General features: G+C 37.8%; 1 protein-coding gene and 1 long non-coding RNA gene across 2 annotated transcripts in view; both read right to left on the bottom strand.

The window, feature by feature from the left end:
* Positions 1-17,494, bottom strand: part of PKHD1 (PKHD1 ciliary IPT domain containing fibrocystin/polyductin) — a 411,516-nt gene that overhangs the window by 286,114 nt on the left and 107,908 nt on the right. The window contains exon 36 of the mRNA XM_039853082.1: positions 1,607-1,763. Coding sequence (XP_039709016.1) covers positions 1,607-1,763 — 157 coding nt within the window. The remainder of the gene's footprint in view (positions 1-1,606; positions 1,764-17,494) is intronic.
* LOC120594922 (uncharacterized) overlaps positions 14,538-17,494 on the bottom strand; it is a 21,598-nt gene continuing 18,641 nt past the window's right edge. The window contains exon 3 of the long non-coding RNA XR_005650740.1: positions 14,538-17,491. This is a non-coding gene — a long non-coding RNA (uncharacterized LOC120594922). The remainder of the gene's footprint in view (positions 17,492-17,494) is intronic.

Here is a 17,494-nt window from a genome sequence, read left to right as displayed (position 1 = left end):
TGCCTAAACCAAGAATATTAAGGAAAACTAGTATTGGAAGGTGATAGGTTGGAACAAGTATTTAGATTACTCAGATCTTGAAACCTCCAAGAATGAGCAGCCAAGTGCATAGTCCGCATACCCCTACCTTTCTCTTACCCTTTTCCGTGCCTCTGATGCCTCTTCTCCATCTTCAGTCTTTGATCTTAACACCATTCTTTGATTGAACATTTACCTGGGACTAATAGGACATTCAGAGACTCAGGCTGAGTCGAAATACTTTCACTGGGAAAACTTCTCCCAAATGATATCAATATAAGGCAAAAACCCTTGAGCACTTGAAGATATTCCCATCCTCCAGCAGAATTTGACTCCTGTGGGGAGGGTCCTGGTTAAAAGCTTGCAAAGAGCATCTTTTCGCTGAGCTAAGGCTTTAAGCCTGTAATTTTCCTTTGTCATTGCTAGTCTTTAGGTAGTTGATCACTATCAATAAGTCAGCACTCCCCACAGCCACTGGCTACACACACACACACACACACACACAGACACACACACACACACACGTACACAAAAACATACACACCGCAAAGACAGGCCAAGAGCCCAAGTTGACAGGTCATCTTTCCTAAAGGGCACTAATTAACTGATTTGCCTGAAAACTTCTCCTTGCTACTAGAGAAAAGAAAAACAGCTTCCAGAGTATAGAATGGCAAAATGCCTGATCAGAAAAACTTCATTCCATCTGTAACGAACAAGTATCAAGATTGAATAAGTTTATCCCCTTCAGATTGTTCACACACACACGCATACACACACACACACACACACTTTTCTCATGTAGCCATACTCTTATTTTAACAAGAACAAATCCTCCTATAAGTGTTAAATATATTTATAGTAAAGAATAGTGTTTTAGTGCATAACTTTATAGATATCTATAACTAATCACATTTCCCAAGCAATTTTCATTCTCCACTTTGATGACCATTCCTTATTATCAGCCATTGAAGTAGGCAATAATTTGTATTCTCATTTAACAGATAAGGAAACAAAGGCACAAAGAGGTGAAATAACTGACTTAGTCACTTGATGATGTGGCGAAGGACTCGAGATTTGAATTCTTAGTCTCTTCCAACTTCCCAGACCCTAGAGCTATGTGGCCAGTTTTGCAATAAGGAAGCCTATTTATATGACTTTCCATGGGACCAGGAACTCAAAACCACAACAGGGTAAAAGCAGGAAAACACTGCTTTGTTGGCAGGGAATTTCAAAGGCAGCAGCATTAACCGATTTCAGAGCATTTTGCTATATTGTGGAGGCTGCCCTGAACGAGCATGACTACAAAGTACTCGAATAAAAAAGCATATTATTTGAGAACACTGGTAACTTTCTTGTATTTGAAAAATTAAAATAATCAAGCTCTGTGCTTATAAGAGTCAAAAGGAAGGGCTTTTATTTTGAACCCTCTGACTACTTCTCCCTTTCACAGTAAAATCTCAATTCGGTCCCAGAATAAATTGTCAACCAAGTGCTGGAACTTATCCAAAAAGTTCCTTTCTTTCCTTTCCCCTAAAACTAATAGAATTATATATATTAATGTTATCACCGATCTCTGAACTCCACTAACCTTTAACGTGAAGTAAGTTGAGGACGCTTGTATTGGTGTCAAGCAGTAGCAGTTGGCCAGTCTCCACTGTGACGTTGTCGCCATCTTGTGGCACTCTTTCAGGAAACCAACTGTGAGCCCTCGACCACCTCTGGCAGAACTGAAAGGAAAAGTTGCCCTGGAAAACAGAGTTCTGTTATTTTCGTATTGTTTTAAAGCAGGATAGTGTGGGTGATCGATCATAACAGAAACTTCTTAAACTAAAACTAATTTAAATATAATTTTAAATGTCAATAAAATTAGTCATCCTGTCTTCCTCACACAATTAACTTGAAAAGGAAAAACTATGAAAGAAGGAAAGTTATACTTGAAATGTCTCTGTGCTCAGCCTCTGGAATTCTCCAACAAGATGCTTGTAATATGTTACTTTTTTTCCCAGCCCAGGCCTCCTTCTGCCTAACAGATGGAGTAGATTCCATTTTTTATTTTTACAGATATGTATTGAGTCTTGGACAAAAAGTCATAAATAGCCTGAAATGGGGAGAATTAAAATGGCCTGCTTGATAGGTGGCATTTTGCTTTGTATAATTGGTATCATTTTTCACTGACTCTATTGCCAAGTGTCTCCGTTTTATAGGAACATTCCTCTTTCTAATGCTCAGATCCATCCTCCCACTCTACCTGTTTTGATACTACTGTCTTGTTGCCTTTCCCTCTATGCCTGGTGCATCAGTGCTGAAAAAGCCCATGCGTAGGCGAAATGCCAACTGACTTCAGATGACAGCCCAGAACCTTTGAGTGAGGGACAGGGAGCGAGACTGAGAGGAGCCAGAGGTGGAAGTGCCCTCTCCCGATCTGGACTTCAGGCACCCTCTCAGAACACTTCCCTTTCCTCTTTATGGTCACACTGAGGTAATGTGTTTTTTAAAACAGGAATGTAGAAAGCATGGAAAGCAGTATTTGGCTCATGCAAGAGGCCAAGAACATGTCTATATGTGCAGCTGTGAAACTATGATGATGATAAATATAATGAAATCAGGATAGAGAAGGTGATTCCCTCAAGGTAATACATACAAAGTGTGTATGTCTCTCTCCACACAGTTCTTCTTCCCTCAAGATCCCAACCAAATGTGGAGCCCGAGTTCCTATGAAATAACTGCCTAGAAGATTCTCTGATGAGGTGTCAGAGACAGATGGGAGACGATCATTAAGAAGGGAAGGTATGCTTTTAATACCAATAACTATACCTACACGGCAAATGGTGCCTTGGAGTATTTCTGGGAGAGAAAGATGGAAAAATGTATTGCCAGAAGAGCCAGTAGATTTTCCAAGAATGTGTACTGATGCCCAGCTCAACAGTCCTGAGTTGTTTACTCAACCCAACCACCAATAAGTATTTGGGGTAAAGAAAAGCGGGATCTTTTCATTTTCTACAAAGGAGAGAAAAAGTCACTGACTCATCCCAGTTTAAGAGACATAAAAGCATAAGGCACAGCGACAAGGAGTCACAGAACCACAGAGAGAAAAATGTGTGGTGCATGAGCATTGTTGCAAGTTAGATGAGCCGCATCCCCACCATGCCATCCACAGACCCAAAAAGTAGGAGAGAACTTTTGCTTTCTACTGATTTCATACTAACACTAGATATTGGAAGGTAAAATTATAAAAAGTGCTCCTTTAAGGCTATATATTATACATTTTTATAATCCTTTAATTCACTCTCTTAGAATCCATAAAGAGGAAAAAGGGGCAAAATGGAGGAAATTGGAGTGGAATAAAGTGGTGAGAAAGTACAAAAGACTGAATTGGATGAAGATGGTAGTCAACTGCAGAGAAGGGTAAACCAGATTATCTGTAAATGTCAGCCCTGAGTCAAGCATAAAAGGGCATTTGAAAAAGCTTGGATTTCTATACAGTTAGAAGTGGAAGGACCCTAGAGAAATTCTATCCCTCGATTTTATAGATGATGTTGACAGCATTTCTCAGCCTAGAGCTAAGGTGCAGTTTCCCTCAGTGCCACCATGGTGGAATCAGAAGCTCATGACTTGGGCCCAGGAATTCATCAATTTGGTGATATTCTCAGATAACACTTCTGCTTCAAAGTTTGAGGTCTAAATCAAGGAATGCATTGCAGGTCATGGAGATGTATCCAAAAATGGAAACAGGAAGTTTTCTTCAAATCAACTCTTGACTCTCAGGGTCTTAAAGAAGACTAGCAAGCTGGGTGAGGTGGTGTGTAAATGAGCTGTAAGAAGTTTCAAGAATTCAGCAGCATAACTCCTTCTGAAACATTAACCTGGTGATCAGATCCATAGCCCAACTATAGGACTACAAAGAAAACCAGGGCTATGACTCTCACGATGGAAACATATGGAACAACTAGGTATTAATTAGGTATCGGGGGGTCAAAGGAAGACTATTCCATAATGTCTTCCATTAATTAATTTGAGAACATTTTATTACTTATAATTAGTACTGGTACCTGTCACTAGCTCTAAGTAAATTTTAAAAACTTTCTCTATTACTCTAAATCACGTGTCTGTGTCATTTGCTGCCTTCCATGTGTTATATCATCTTAGCCTGGCCTGTCTACCTTTAAACATTTGCTATACTCAGGCCCAACCCAGCAGATGGGAAGGTCAAATATTGTTATCTTCTCTTTACAATTGAGGAAGCAAAGGCTCAAAGGGTTTTAATAAGGTGTCAAAGGCCACAGGGGTGAAGACAGACTGACTCATGCAGAACAAGCTCCCACCTTAGGTCTGTTCACTCATGGTGGCCTCTTTCGGCATACTCTTCTACAAAATATCTGCATGGCTCAGTCTCTTACTTCATTCAGGTCTCTGCTTAAATAACATCTCCTTCCCTGCCTTTATATTAACATAATGCTTCCAGTTACTCCTTCTCCTCTAATACCACTTCATTCAGGTATTAGATCATACAATTCCTTACATATTTGTCATCTATTGAGCTTTCTCAAATAAAAAGCAGGGGCTTTGTTTTAACCCCCTAGAAAGTGTTTGACACATAATAAGTGCACGATAAAATTTGATGAAATAATGAATCATTTATCTGCTAAACCCATGCATATATTTATAGACATTACATACAGGTGCTCGGGCATAAGCACCTTCCTGTTACAATGGGTAGACAAATAGGTAGTAAGGCCTAAAATACTTAAAAATGCTACATCTCCTAGGTCTCCTGATCTTTTGGGTTTGGCCCATATCCTTTCACATTCCTTTCTGGGTTTCAAACTCTACTTAAGCTTAAACCAAATGATGATGAGTGTATCTAAATTAAAACCCGAGACTCAAATTTAGTTTCCCTAAGAAATCTTCCACTGGTTTTCGTTTTCACCTTAAGTTTCTCTATTCAATGTGATAGATTCCAAATTAATATAAATGTTAAGCATTAAGTTTAAAGAGACCTAAATTTTCCTGTGCCCAAATTTCTCCTTAGCATAATAAAAGTATCCTGAAATGTATTAAATTTTTATTGATGTTTCATGCTTTAGTACATGAATGACTAAATACTAAAAGTCCTAAAAAATTCATGCATTCTCAACTATGTAATGGCTACCTGGGAAAGTAGAGGAGCAATGTATCTCCATGATTGTAAGCTGTCAGTGAATCAATCCATGATTACATGAATGAGCCATAAGAATTTTAGCTCTTCTACATTTTCAGAATTGACATGCTGATAGTATCATTGTCTACACAGGACTGCCAGGGCAATGCCCCATGGAACAGTGGGGATGGTTCATTTTCCATCATTCTTATCCTCCAATCCTTATCACTTGGATTCAGTCAAGCAAAAGAGAATGCTGACAACATTGACAAAAGACTTTTTGTCAATATATTTGAAAGCCTCTCAGTTGATACCAACATGATGTTTTTCATTGAAAGCCGTGCTCCGTGTCGCCAAACCAGCTTATAGGTCAATGTAAGTTTCATGTCCACTAAATATAAGCTCTTTCCACTCTAGTTCCCAAGGCGCTCAACCTTTAGCTTTAGTTTTCCCTTTTGAAATAAACAAATCACTCACTCCCATTCTGCAGAGGAAGAAAATTATTTCTCCATTGTCATATGAAAGTGGATGTGGAAATAAAGATTTAGGAATTATCCAGAACATGCTCTCACTTTTACTTCAGTATATGCAGCACCAAATAAACCCAAAAAAAGAAAAATAGGAAAAAAAAAAGGAAGAAAAAATACAAGCAAAAACTTTCCTGTCTCAGCTAGGAAGCTTATGCAATTTGTTTTCTTCTTACAGCACATCAGCACTTCTCTGAACTTCAGCGAGTATGCAGTGTCTGCAAATCTCACATGTCACCTTAAATGTACTTGTAACACCACCAGAGTTATCTTGAAAGAAGTCATTGATCAGCAAGTTGGAACACCAAGCAAAGACATATTTGTGAGAGTATATGTAAGCTGGGGTGGTGGAGGATGTAGAGTACAGGAATCTCTCTAGTCACAGCGTCTCCTGGATGACAAAGACAAGAAAGAACTGTTTTGACACCTCACCAGAATGCGTTCTTCTTCAGCATGAAAGCCTTGGAAATAGGAAAAGACAGGTTCCCTATAACTGACATTCTCTCCATCCCTTACCCTGTTTTATTTTCTCCAAAGCACTGAAACATGGTATATTTGTTTATAGTCAGTCAGTTAACCCCCAACAGAATGTAAGTTTCATGAGAGCTTCTTGGTTTTCAGCTATATCCTCAGTACCTATAACAATGGCTGATATGTAGTAGGTACCCCCAAAATAGGTTTGAATGAATGAATTGTCAACTCTGACTTGGGCTTATAATCACTATGCCATAGTTTAAAATATTTTAATAACTAAAATAATTTAATATGAAGCCAAAAATTGTTTTTCTTTTTTTTAGTGCTCCTTAATAATGTTTTTAACTGTTATGAAACCAAACATATTTATCTTTTCTTTTATGACATCCTCTATAATTTTATGCATTGGAAACTCTTCTTTCATTCTTATATAAACATCACTTCTATATTCTTCTTGATTTGTAGTGTTTCTTTTTGTATGTTTATCTTCACCTAATTAAGAATTTATGTTAGTGGGAAGTTTTCCATTTTTCATTGTTTTTATCTTTTTTTTTTTCTACCAAATAGTAAACTGTCTTCACCCCATTTATTAAATAACATTTGCTCTCCCAACTAAGAGTCTTGGCTGTTATAATAATAACATCATAATGTTGGGTAATATTAAAATCTCAAATCTTCTACGTATGAACTAGTGTAAAGGCATCTCTCTCATACACATATGACCTCATCCTTGTTTTTAAGGTGCTCATATTATCATTGAAAAAAAGACAAATATCCATATAATTAACATAAAATGTGATTAACTCAATAGTTAAAGGCATAACTGAGGTATTATGGGGGTTCAGAGGATTAGATGACTGACCTTGGTAGAGACTACTTTACAGATGAAATCCAGTGCATTAATCACCTTTTCTTTTTTTAATCTGGACACTATGGATAAATTAACACAGGCTGAGATTATTTCAGCTGATTATGAAACAAAAAATGCTCATCGTGAAAAGTCAAACATCTACAAATCCACAAGTACAAATAGAGACCTTGACCTATAATCTAATAATTCTTTAGAGAACAAAAAGGAAATTAAATTAGTTTGGCATAATTTGTTCTTACTGAGCTCATGCTGGCTCTAAGTGATCACTTTCTTTCTTCAGTGCTTATAAACTCTTCATGATTATGAGATAACATGAGAAAGTCCTTCCATACTGTCCAGCACGTTGACTGGTCAAAGAAATGTCAACTATGCCTCTTGTGAGAGTCTTATGCCCAATTCAAATTTGCCTTTTGTCCCCATTAGAAAACCGGGCAATTCGCTAGCTAATCTCTCGGTTCTGTACACGTCGTACACTCTGTGATTTCTCAAAGAATATTGATATTAGCTGAGTGCTTCCTACATGTGAGTTATTTGAGCACTCTTGAGCTTCAGGAGACTATCGCAGTCTGCAAAGAGAGGGAATTTAGAGAGCCTTTCTTTATCTTCCCTTTCATTTGAGTCTTCAAATCTCTTCTCAATGCTTCTTTTGAATTATAAGCCCAGATATTATTCCACTTGTTAGAGAAAATAATAATAATAATGACAGCTACCAATTATTGAATGCCTCTAATATCCCAGGTATAGTGCTAGACATTTTATATCACTGGTCCTCACAAGTGAAATACACACATATTACCCTCTCCACTTTAAATTTAAAATATTTTTAATTTTTAAAATTAATAATAATGGCTAACATTTTTTGAGTGCACTTAACAGATGTCATCTCACTTAATAATCACAAACTCTTTTCTTGCCTGGAACTATGGAGCAAATGAGTCTCTGAATTCAATAAATATTAATTAATAAGCCACTACCTACTAGGCACTATTCTAGGCACAAAACAAAACAAATTTCTGACTTCACAGAGCTTATATTTTAGAGAGATGACAGTTAAATACATAAAACAAATAATGTGCCCTGAGGGAGAAAAGAAAAGCAGGGTGATGTGGATCACAAGCGCCAGGATGGGGACAGGTATTTCATATTGAGTGATCAGGGACTGCACCTTGGATAAAGGATTAGAGCAGAGAAGTGGAATGTGAGCCGGAAGTTCTCTGGGGAAGAACCTGGGGAAGGAGCATGCTTGAAGTGCTGCAGGGTCAGTGAGGATGATGGACAAGGAAGGAATGCTGCACAGTCCTATAGCCTTCCTGCTGATGCAGTGGGACCTTTGTCTTTCCCACCGAATAAAGACTTCGAGTTCTTCATATGTACTACAGAAAAGAATCATGGAAAGTATTCAGTAGTATATAACAGGGTCAGCAAACTGCAGCCCAAATCTGGCCCACTCACTATTTTATAAATATTTATTGAAACGTGGCTTCAAACATTCATTTACATATTATTTATAGCTGCTTTCAGTTTGTGACAGAGACTGTATTGCTTGCAAAACCTAAAATATTTACTATCTGGAACTTTATAAAATTTGCTGAGTCCTGGTACATTCCAATTCATACTATAGTATGTAGTAAGAACTGATATTGTCCAATTATCTGTAATATGATCCTTATACTACATCTATACTCCATCAATATTGAAATATGTTCAAAATGAAACTTTCTATAATTAAAAAGAAATAATTATAGAGCTACCTAAGAGCTTGAGGACTGGCAAGCAAGAATATCTTAGTAAAGGATATACATTGAAACACTGGAAACTGGTTCAATTCTCATTTTCCAGTAAGCAATAAACTAGATTCTCTGAAGGCAACATAAAGCCAAATGAAAATGTGCATGTGTGTGTGTGTGCCACACACATGTGCACGCACACATACACACATAGAGCCAAATCAGAAGATTGACAGATACACTCTAGCCTTTTCCACGGAGCTGATATACTGCCATTTAACCAGCGAGCACAGAGCACGTGTTTCTGTTCCCAGTCACTAGTAAGAGACAAGGTTAACATTTTAAGTGATGGACTACAGCATGTTATTTCCCCATGCTATGGACCCGTGACTGCACCGCCTTCGAAAACACTTAATTTCAGTGATTGAATACACGGGAGTGTACTTTCCCTGCTATGAACCTTTGACAGCTCCTCAGTTTCATACACCAGGGGAACCTTATTTTTCCCTCTTTTTTTCTCCCTCCCCTTTATACCTGAAGGGAAGTAAAATGAATACGTGGTGACTGAGAGAAAAAGAGGAAGTCCAAAGAATGAAAGCTTGTGTGTAAGCCTCAGAGTATTTTACACTAGAAGTATTCACTGCCATCTGCTCTAATTACTCTTAATGTTTGGGCTACCATCTTCATACAATAGAAGTAATGATCTCCCCAAGGGCAAAAAAAAAAAAAAAATTTCTTACAGAAACGAACAAGTTTATTACATTTAGCTCCCAGACTAAAAAAACATCAAGCTACTTTGTAGCGAACGATCAATTAGGAGAGTGGGTAGATCTCTGATTAACACAAACAAATTGGGTCCCCTGAGTGGTCCCCTTCCCCCTTTCTCCATTCCCCTGCTTCTTTGGAGGAACTGTGCTCACAGCTCACAGAGGACAAAGAGATTACTAGACACTCTTCTGGTCTGAGGCTACTCTACACCAGTTCCTTACACTTGAATCTGAACCAGACAAAGCCAGCTCTTCTCCCAGTCTTTGTGTTGGCATCAGACACGCTCCAGCTTTGAGGAATATTCATTATAGAGGTGGGTATAGAGGTGGGACTCGGCAAACTTTATCTATAAAGATCCAGATAGTAAAGTGAGCTCCCCAGAAGCCACCCTACACCTGAACCCCTTTTAGGAAGCTAAAACTAACAGCCTCATTAAAGCCTCCAGGAACAGAGGTTGGTACTCCAGGACAGCCCAGGCCTAAGTGAAATATGTAGAATCACGAAAGACGTGGAACAGATTATGGTAATGCCAGCAGAGCTCTGACTTTCATAAAGGCTTTGTCTAGAGACTTTCTAAAATCCCCAAATTTAAGCATATCACCTGTATTAAGCATAATTCTGAGATACCCCCCAGGATTATTCCTGCCCCCTGATATACATGCCCTGCATAATTCCCTTCCCTTTCATAGGAACAGAGCCAGTAAATACCATGGGGAATCACTCCCGTGATTAGGTTACGTTACATAGCAATGGTGAAAGTGCAAGTAAAATTAAGTCAGAAATCAGTTGCCTTTGGGTTATTCAAAAGAGAGATGGACTTCACCTATTCAGGTGAGCCCTTAAAAGAAGAGATAGATACTCTCACTGGTCTTCAAAGAAACAAACTTCTATATTATCGGGGGACCATGTGGCTAGGACCCAAGTGCAGCCTCTAGGAGTTGAAAATGGTCCCTGGCCAATAGCCAACAAGAAAATGAGCATCTCAGTTCTGCAGCTGAAAGGAACTGACTTCTGCCAACAACCTAAATGAGCTTTAAGGAAGCTCTCTAACTCCAGATGAAAATGTCACCATCAAGGTCTCAGCCTTCTGTGACCTTGAGCAAAGAACCCAGCTACTCTGTACCCTGACTTCTGACCTACAGAAACTGTGAGATAATGAAAAGGCATTGTTTTAAGTCACTAAAATTGTGGTTACTTGTCATGCAACAATAGAAAATAAATATACCACCATAATGGCCTTCTTTGGGTAGTAATTTTCATAGAGAATATGTTTGTTTTTCCTCCCTTCATTGAAGTTACTGCTCAAAAGGAAAGAGAACAATAAGACTAATTTGGGATAGCATTGCTGGGCAGAAGACAAGGTGGTTCTCTCACTACATAAGTGATTCTCTACCCACAGGACATGTAACATAGAATTTTTTAATTTATGATGCCAAAAAGTTTAAATTTAGACCTGAGTCAGACCTTTACTTTGCTCAAAAGAGCTAAGACTACAAAACATCAACAGCAAATGCCACAGGACTGCCATTTCTTCACAACCTCACTCTGTCTAGGCTGAAAAAAAATGCAAAACCTTTCTGATTCTGAACATAGCCACGACACGTGTCCTTTGGGAGTCTAAGAACTTTCAAAAGCCCACATTCTAACTCTACTTCTGAGAATAATTATTTAAATATAATTGATTTTAATAGCACTACTATTTTGTTTGCATTGCTTCCTGAGGAAAGAAGAGCATCTGACTTTTTTATTCCCTCATTGGGGGGAAAAAAAAAAAAGGCAATGCTCGAATGCTTTGCAGAGGAAAACCAAACTCAAAAACTAGAGAAATTCATCCTGTACCTGATTTCTTCACTGGCCTTGACTAAATAACTTTTTCCTAGTTCTTTAAGCTTCACAGTAGGGATTAATATACTTTCTAGGGAGGACAAAAGAAATGTTAATTTAGGTTTTTAGATCTCCTGATATCAAAGTGCTATCATGTTTTATCAGGAAGCATTCATGCATGTGTTGTCTGGTATTTGATGATGCGAAAGATTACTTGTTTTAAGGCTAACACCACAAAATTATCAGTCCTACATGAGGAATGAGGAAATTCAGAAGGATTAAATGAAGTGTTTCAGGGCTGGGATGAAATTTCAAGAATCTAGAATTTGAGGAACTTGCCTGTCCACTGCAGTGCAGATGCCTTTCTTGTTTATACAGACTGCATTGATTAATCACCATTATCTTTGTGAACATTCACTGGTTCACTATGGGCCAGGCATTGTGATACCTAGCCCTGTACCATGAATGTATAATTGAATTTCTAAGCTCTTAGAGTCCAGTTTCAAACGCATTGTTCCTTTATTCCAAATGCATCTGCCACACATTGTCTCTTTTCTGCCAAACTCTGTTTATTGGTTCCAGATGCAATGAATCATCTACTGACTTGAGCAACATTAGAGGTAAACACCAAGATTAAAATGTAGAGATAATTGAATAACACCAACTACCAGTAACAGCAATCCAGGCAAAAGAGGAAATAGACCCAGAGATTTCAGATAGGGCAGTCTGATGGAAACCCTCCACTCTCAGGATCAAAACCACATGCCATTTTGACATGATGGAAAATATCTGCATTTTATTTTTCTAAATTTTCATATGCCATTTATTAGTATGGATAGGAGTAGCAAGCAATTGGTGATATAATTTAAATGTCCCCATGATTAAAAATATTACATCCAAAAATCAACTGCTATGTATTTAGTATGTCAAACCAGTGTGCCCTAAACTGTTTTTAAATTTATATATTTTACATATATATAATTTATTGCTTTAAATACTGATAAATAAGATTAATTAAAAAATATGCATTTTCCTTTATAGTAAACTCTTCTTCAGAGAAAACCCTATAAAGCAAAAATTTTCCAAAGCCTTTCCAAAAATTCATAAAGCTCAATATAATTTCCAGATAAAAAAATATACTTTAATCCTTTGTTTTGCAGTCACCTGGAAGTCATTGTATAAAATGCACATAATATATAAATACATACATATAACATATACACATAAGTTTAAACAAACACTTGAAAAATTATTTTTATTATGTGTCTTTAAAGGCAGAAAACTAAGAACTCTTGTCAAATACTAAACAAGCCACAAGCATAGCTATCACCCAAGAGGATCCTCAAAGTTTGGAAGTTTAAAAGCCACAAGACTCCTATGAAACAAGCTTTAAAGCAATAGTAATCAACTATGTAAGGATCGAAGATTGGGTTAATTTAATATGCATTATTGGAGATTTATCAGAGGCCACAACACCTCTCAGAACACAAGCAAAATGCCTTTCTGTAGAATTCTCCGTACTTTGGGGGAATTACTCCCTTTCTGGAACTCAGTTCCTCAACTTGAACTAATTATTCATGTGGCTCTGTTTTGTCTTAAAAAAGAAAAGGAAACTTCTTCTTTGCCCAATTTCCCAATGGGAAGAAGTATAATTCCAAAGAAGTCCATCTATTACTTCAGGGTTAATGAAAGCTTAAATATCTGTTCCAACATCTCATTTCAAAGGTGTGAAATTAAGTAACTGCAACAAGATTACTCAATGAATTGAATAGGGGTAGAGTCAGGACAAAAGCCAAATCAAGTAATTTTTTTTCCACCAAAAGACATGGACCATTATCTTGAAATTAGCATAGTGTAAGGAGCTTTTAAAAATTTTCTTGCTGGCCAATCAATACACATTTTGGCAGGTATGAACCACATCAGTAGATCTCATGAAAAAGCTGGCAAGCATATGGCACAGCTTTCTATTGTTTCCATTTCCTACTACTTGACCTCTTTCTGACATCTCCCTCTCCAGATGAAGTTTCTCTTGCCTGTGAAGTTTTTGGTTTTGTTTTAGAAAATTAAGAGAAAAAAAAAAACACTTTGTCTATTTATCAATCACAATAAGCAGAAAGAACAACTTTTCCTTCTCACTCCCTCACTTTCCCATTATACTCAACTAATTGAGGCGAGAGGGTTGTTTTTAATCTGAAACTCAAAGTTTTTCAGAAGGGCCAACCAAAGCAAACCTAAACTTTATTTAAAGATTTCTTTTTTAAAGTTTTTAATCATACTAAGAACAATTAAAGACAATGTAGTGGGCATACAATCAACACCTTGCCTGATTCTCTAAGCAACAAAGATGATAAGAAGGTACTCAAAGCATGTTTAGAGAATAGGAGGGAAAAGCAGAAAATAAATAAAGCTGAGTTACATTCTGTAGACTAAGCAAGAGACCTAGATTTAAAAGTTGAACTTAGGCCAATTTATACAAAAGATATTTCTTTCTTTTTTCATAGAGGAAACCTTCATGACATTGGAATTGGCGATCATTTTTTAAATATACCAAAAGCATAGCAACAAAAGAAAAAATACATAAATTGGACTTTATCAAATTAAAAACTTTTGTGTATCAAAAGACACTATCAATAGAGTGAAAAGGCAACCCGTGGAATGGAAGAAAATACTTGCAAATCATATATCCGATAAGGGATTACTACCCAGAATACATAAAGAACTCCTACAACTCAACAACAACAGCAAAAACAATCCTATTAAAAAATGAGCAAAAGACTTGAATACATAGACATTTCTCCAAAGAAGTTATACAAATGGCAAGTAAGCATGAAGAGATGTTTGACATCAATAATCATTAGGAAAATCAAAACCACAATGAGATACTACTTCATACCCATTAAGATGGCTATTATTTAACTTAAAAAAAAGTGTTGATGAAAATGTGCAGAAATTGGAACCCTTGTGAATTGCTGATAAGAATGTAAAATGGTGTACCCATTTTGCAAATGGTATAGCAGTTCCTCATAAAATTAAACATGCAATTACTATGTGTTCCACTTCTAGGTATATACCCAAAATAATTGAAAGCAAGGACTTAAATAGACATTTGTACAACCTTGTTCACAGCAGCATTATTTACAATAGTCAAAAGGTAAAAGCAGCTCAAGCATTCGTCACAGATGAATGGACAAAATGTGGTATATACATACAATGGAATCTTTTTCATCCCTAAAAGGGAAGGGAATTCTGACACCTGCTACAACATGGATGAATCCCAAAGACATTATGCTAAGAGAAATAAGCCAGTAACAAAAAGACCAGTATCATACGATTCCACTTAGATGAGGTACCTATGTAGTCAAATTCATAGAGACAGAAAATAGAATGAATGGTGGTTGCCAGTGGCTAGGGGCAGAGAAATACAGAGTTATTGCTTAATGGGCATGAAGTTTCAGTTTGAGAAGATGAAACTTTTCTACAGGTAGACAGTGATGATGGTTGCACAATGTAAATGTATTGCACTGAACTGTACAATCAAAATGGTAAATTTTATGTTATGCATATTTTGTCACAATTTAAAAACTAGAAAATAAAAGATGGATTTTTTGTTGTTGTTTTTACTTAAATCACTAAACTTCTTGGGTTCTCTATTTCTCTAGATCAAACTAGCAGATTAAAAATTAAACTTCCTAGTTGGTTCAATGCTTCTTTAGAGCCAAGCTTGAAATTGAGGAATTTTAGTGTATCCAGTCTCCTCATTTTTCAAATGGGGGCATGGAGCCCAGAGAGGATAAATGACTTTTTAAAGGTTCTAAGACCAGATAAAGAAAGGAAAACCAAAAAAAGAGAACAATTCTCTGCATATGTGCTTGCCTTCTTACTCTGTCTAGTGTGGGTTTGTTTACTCAGTTTCTGTGAGCGTGTATGTATGTGTGTGTCCACAAGCCCTTGTGCTCTAGTCTCCATTCACTTCTGCACTCTACTCACCTAGTCCTTAAGTGACAGCAAACGGAAATCACCTAAAGTTCCCGAGACACGTTCTGCCATTTCACATCTCCACGCCTTCATGCATGGAGGTTACTACTATTACCTCCATCTAGAAGACCCTTCGACCCCATTCCACCTGGCAAAGGCTTGCTCAGTCTTTAAAAACCAGGTCATTTCCCTTTCTCTGTGAAGTTTTGCTAGTGACCCCTCCCCTCCTTTTTTCTGCTTCCACTGGGCTTTGCACATACTGCTATAATACTTACACCACATGACTTCGCAATGTCATGTGGTATCTTGTGATAAATTATATCTCATGTTTGGTATCTTGTGATAAATTATATCTGCACTGCCACCTCACCTAAGCCAAATGAGAAGGGGATTCAAGGGAACCAATGGGGGAGCTTAATGAAAAAGGCACTAGTACTTGAGTCATGTCTGGAAAGTCCAAAGGCAAGAAACTGGCTGGAGGTGCCCCTGCCCAGCCGCAGAGGGAAGAGGGCACTGGTTTGAGAGCAATCTGCACGTCACTGCTGGAGAATCAAGGGTAACTGTGAGTCCCCACAGAGGGAACAAACCTGGGGCGATACAAAAGGGTTTTTTCCAAGAGGCAAACTGACTATTGGTGGAGAGCAAAGCCCTCATCCCAAAAAAGCAATGGGCCAGCCAATCAGAGAGAGCTGTGGGCCACTGACCTCAGCAGGAAAATTTTTGATGACTCCACAAGAAAGCTAGTGGGAAAGCTAACAATTGTACATCTCCCACCTGGAAAGCACTTGCGTTGTTTTTGTACCTGCCACATATGATGTGTCTTTTTACCCTAATCCTCCCTTTCCCTGGGCCAGCTCCTAGAGGAAGTGGGGAAGGGGATGAAGAGAAGAGAGAAATAACTATTTCCCACCACAGGCTTCCAAGACATCTGGGGTTGGGGGAGTCTTTAAAAATTGAATAAAACTCGAGATTTTGAAATTACATTGGACTGAAGTGCGGTTAGGTGATTATTAGATGCCACCAAGATGAACACATTCAAAAGCAGGCCGTAAATTAAGGACTTAAAAGTAGTCTTTATTTAGTAGGAGATTACAGGAGACGTGGCCAGGGGCATTTCAGTGCTGAGGGGCACCAGTACCAGGGCGAGGAACTAGAAACAGCCAATGGTGTTACCCTTTCAAGAATCAGGGCTGTGAGGGGAAGGAGTGAACTCAGCGACTCTGTCAAAGGAGCCAGAAGGTCAAAGGAAGATTAGGGGAAGTATGGAGTTCTTTATTTAAGATTAAACAGTTTATATATTAAGGAAAATGAGCTAACTGAACGAGAAGTATAGAAAACACAAAAAAGAGAGGGGTCACTGATGGTGTCAAGTGCTGCTGAGGTGGGAGAGGAAACTGTCTGGAACACACAGAGAGGGGTCAATCTCTTTTTCTGCTCATCCCACAAATACTGGCAGTCCCCAAGTGTCCATCCCCTTCTCTCATCTGCACATTCTTTGTGGGTGCTGTCACTATCTCCTTGGCTTCTTTTACATCTATTTTATAACAATTCTCAGATCTATAACTCAAACCCTGAACTCTTTCCTAAACTCTAAATAACTAGATATCTCCGTTTATATGTTACATGGACACTCAGCATATGTAAAACTGCATTTATTATTTCCTCCTTCCCACACACTTACTCACTAAGCCATCAATACTTGAAATATTGCTTATGACACTGCTATCTACCAAGTTTACAGAGTTACCCAACTCCAAAGATACAATCACCTACAACTTCTCCTGTCCTTCACCTCTGACAGCCAATAGGTCAACAAACCATGTCCATTCCCCTCACAAATACCTCTTAGTTTATTCTTTTCTCTCCATGTGTGGGGCTACAAGAGGCTCTCATCTCTCATTTGGTTCTTTTTACTCCAGGCTCCATGAGAGCAGAGAGTAGGTCTGTTTGAATATCTAGAGTTTAGCACAATACTTGGACAGTAGGTTTTTAATGAATACTTATGAAATAAATGAATGAATGTTGAATGAATGACCACTGATTACAATAGCAGAGACCTGGGCTGTCTGCTTCCATTCTGCACACATCTTTCCATTTTCCTCTCTACTGCTAATACTACTAATGTTCTCTTCCTAGAAAAATTAACCTCATTAATTCATATCCCCCCTTTCTC

Source organism: Pteropus medius, unplaced genomic scaffold (assembly GCF_902729225.1).
Source record: "Pteropus medius unplaced genomic scaffold, Ma_sr-lr_union100, whole genome shotgun sequence".
NCBI lineage: Eukaryota > Metazoa > Chordata > Mammalia > Chiroptera > Pteropodidae > Pteropus > Pteropus medius.
This window is presented reverse-complemented; position numbering and strand designations above follow the sequence as displayed.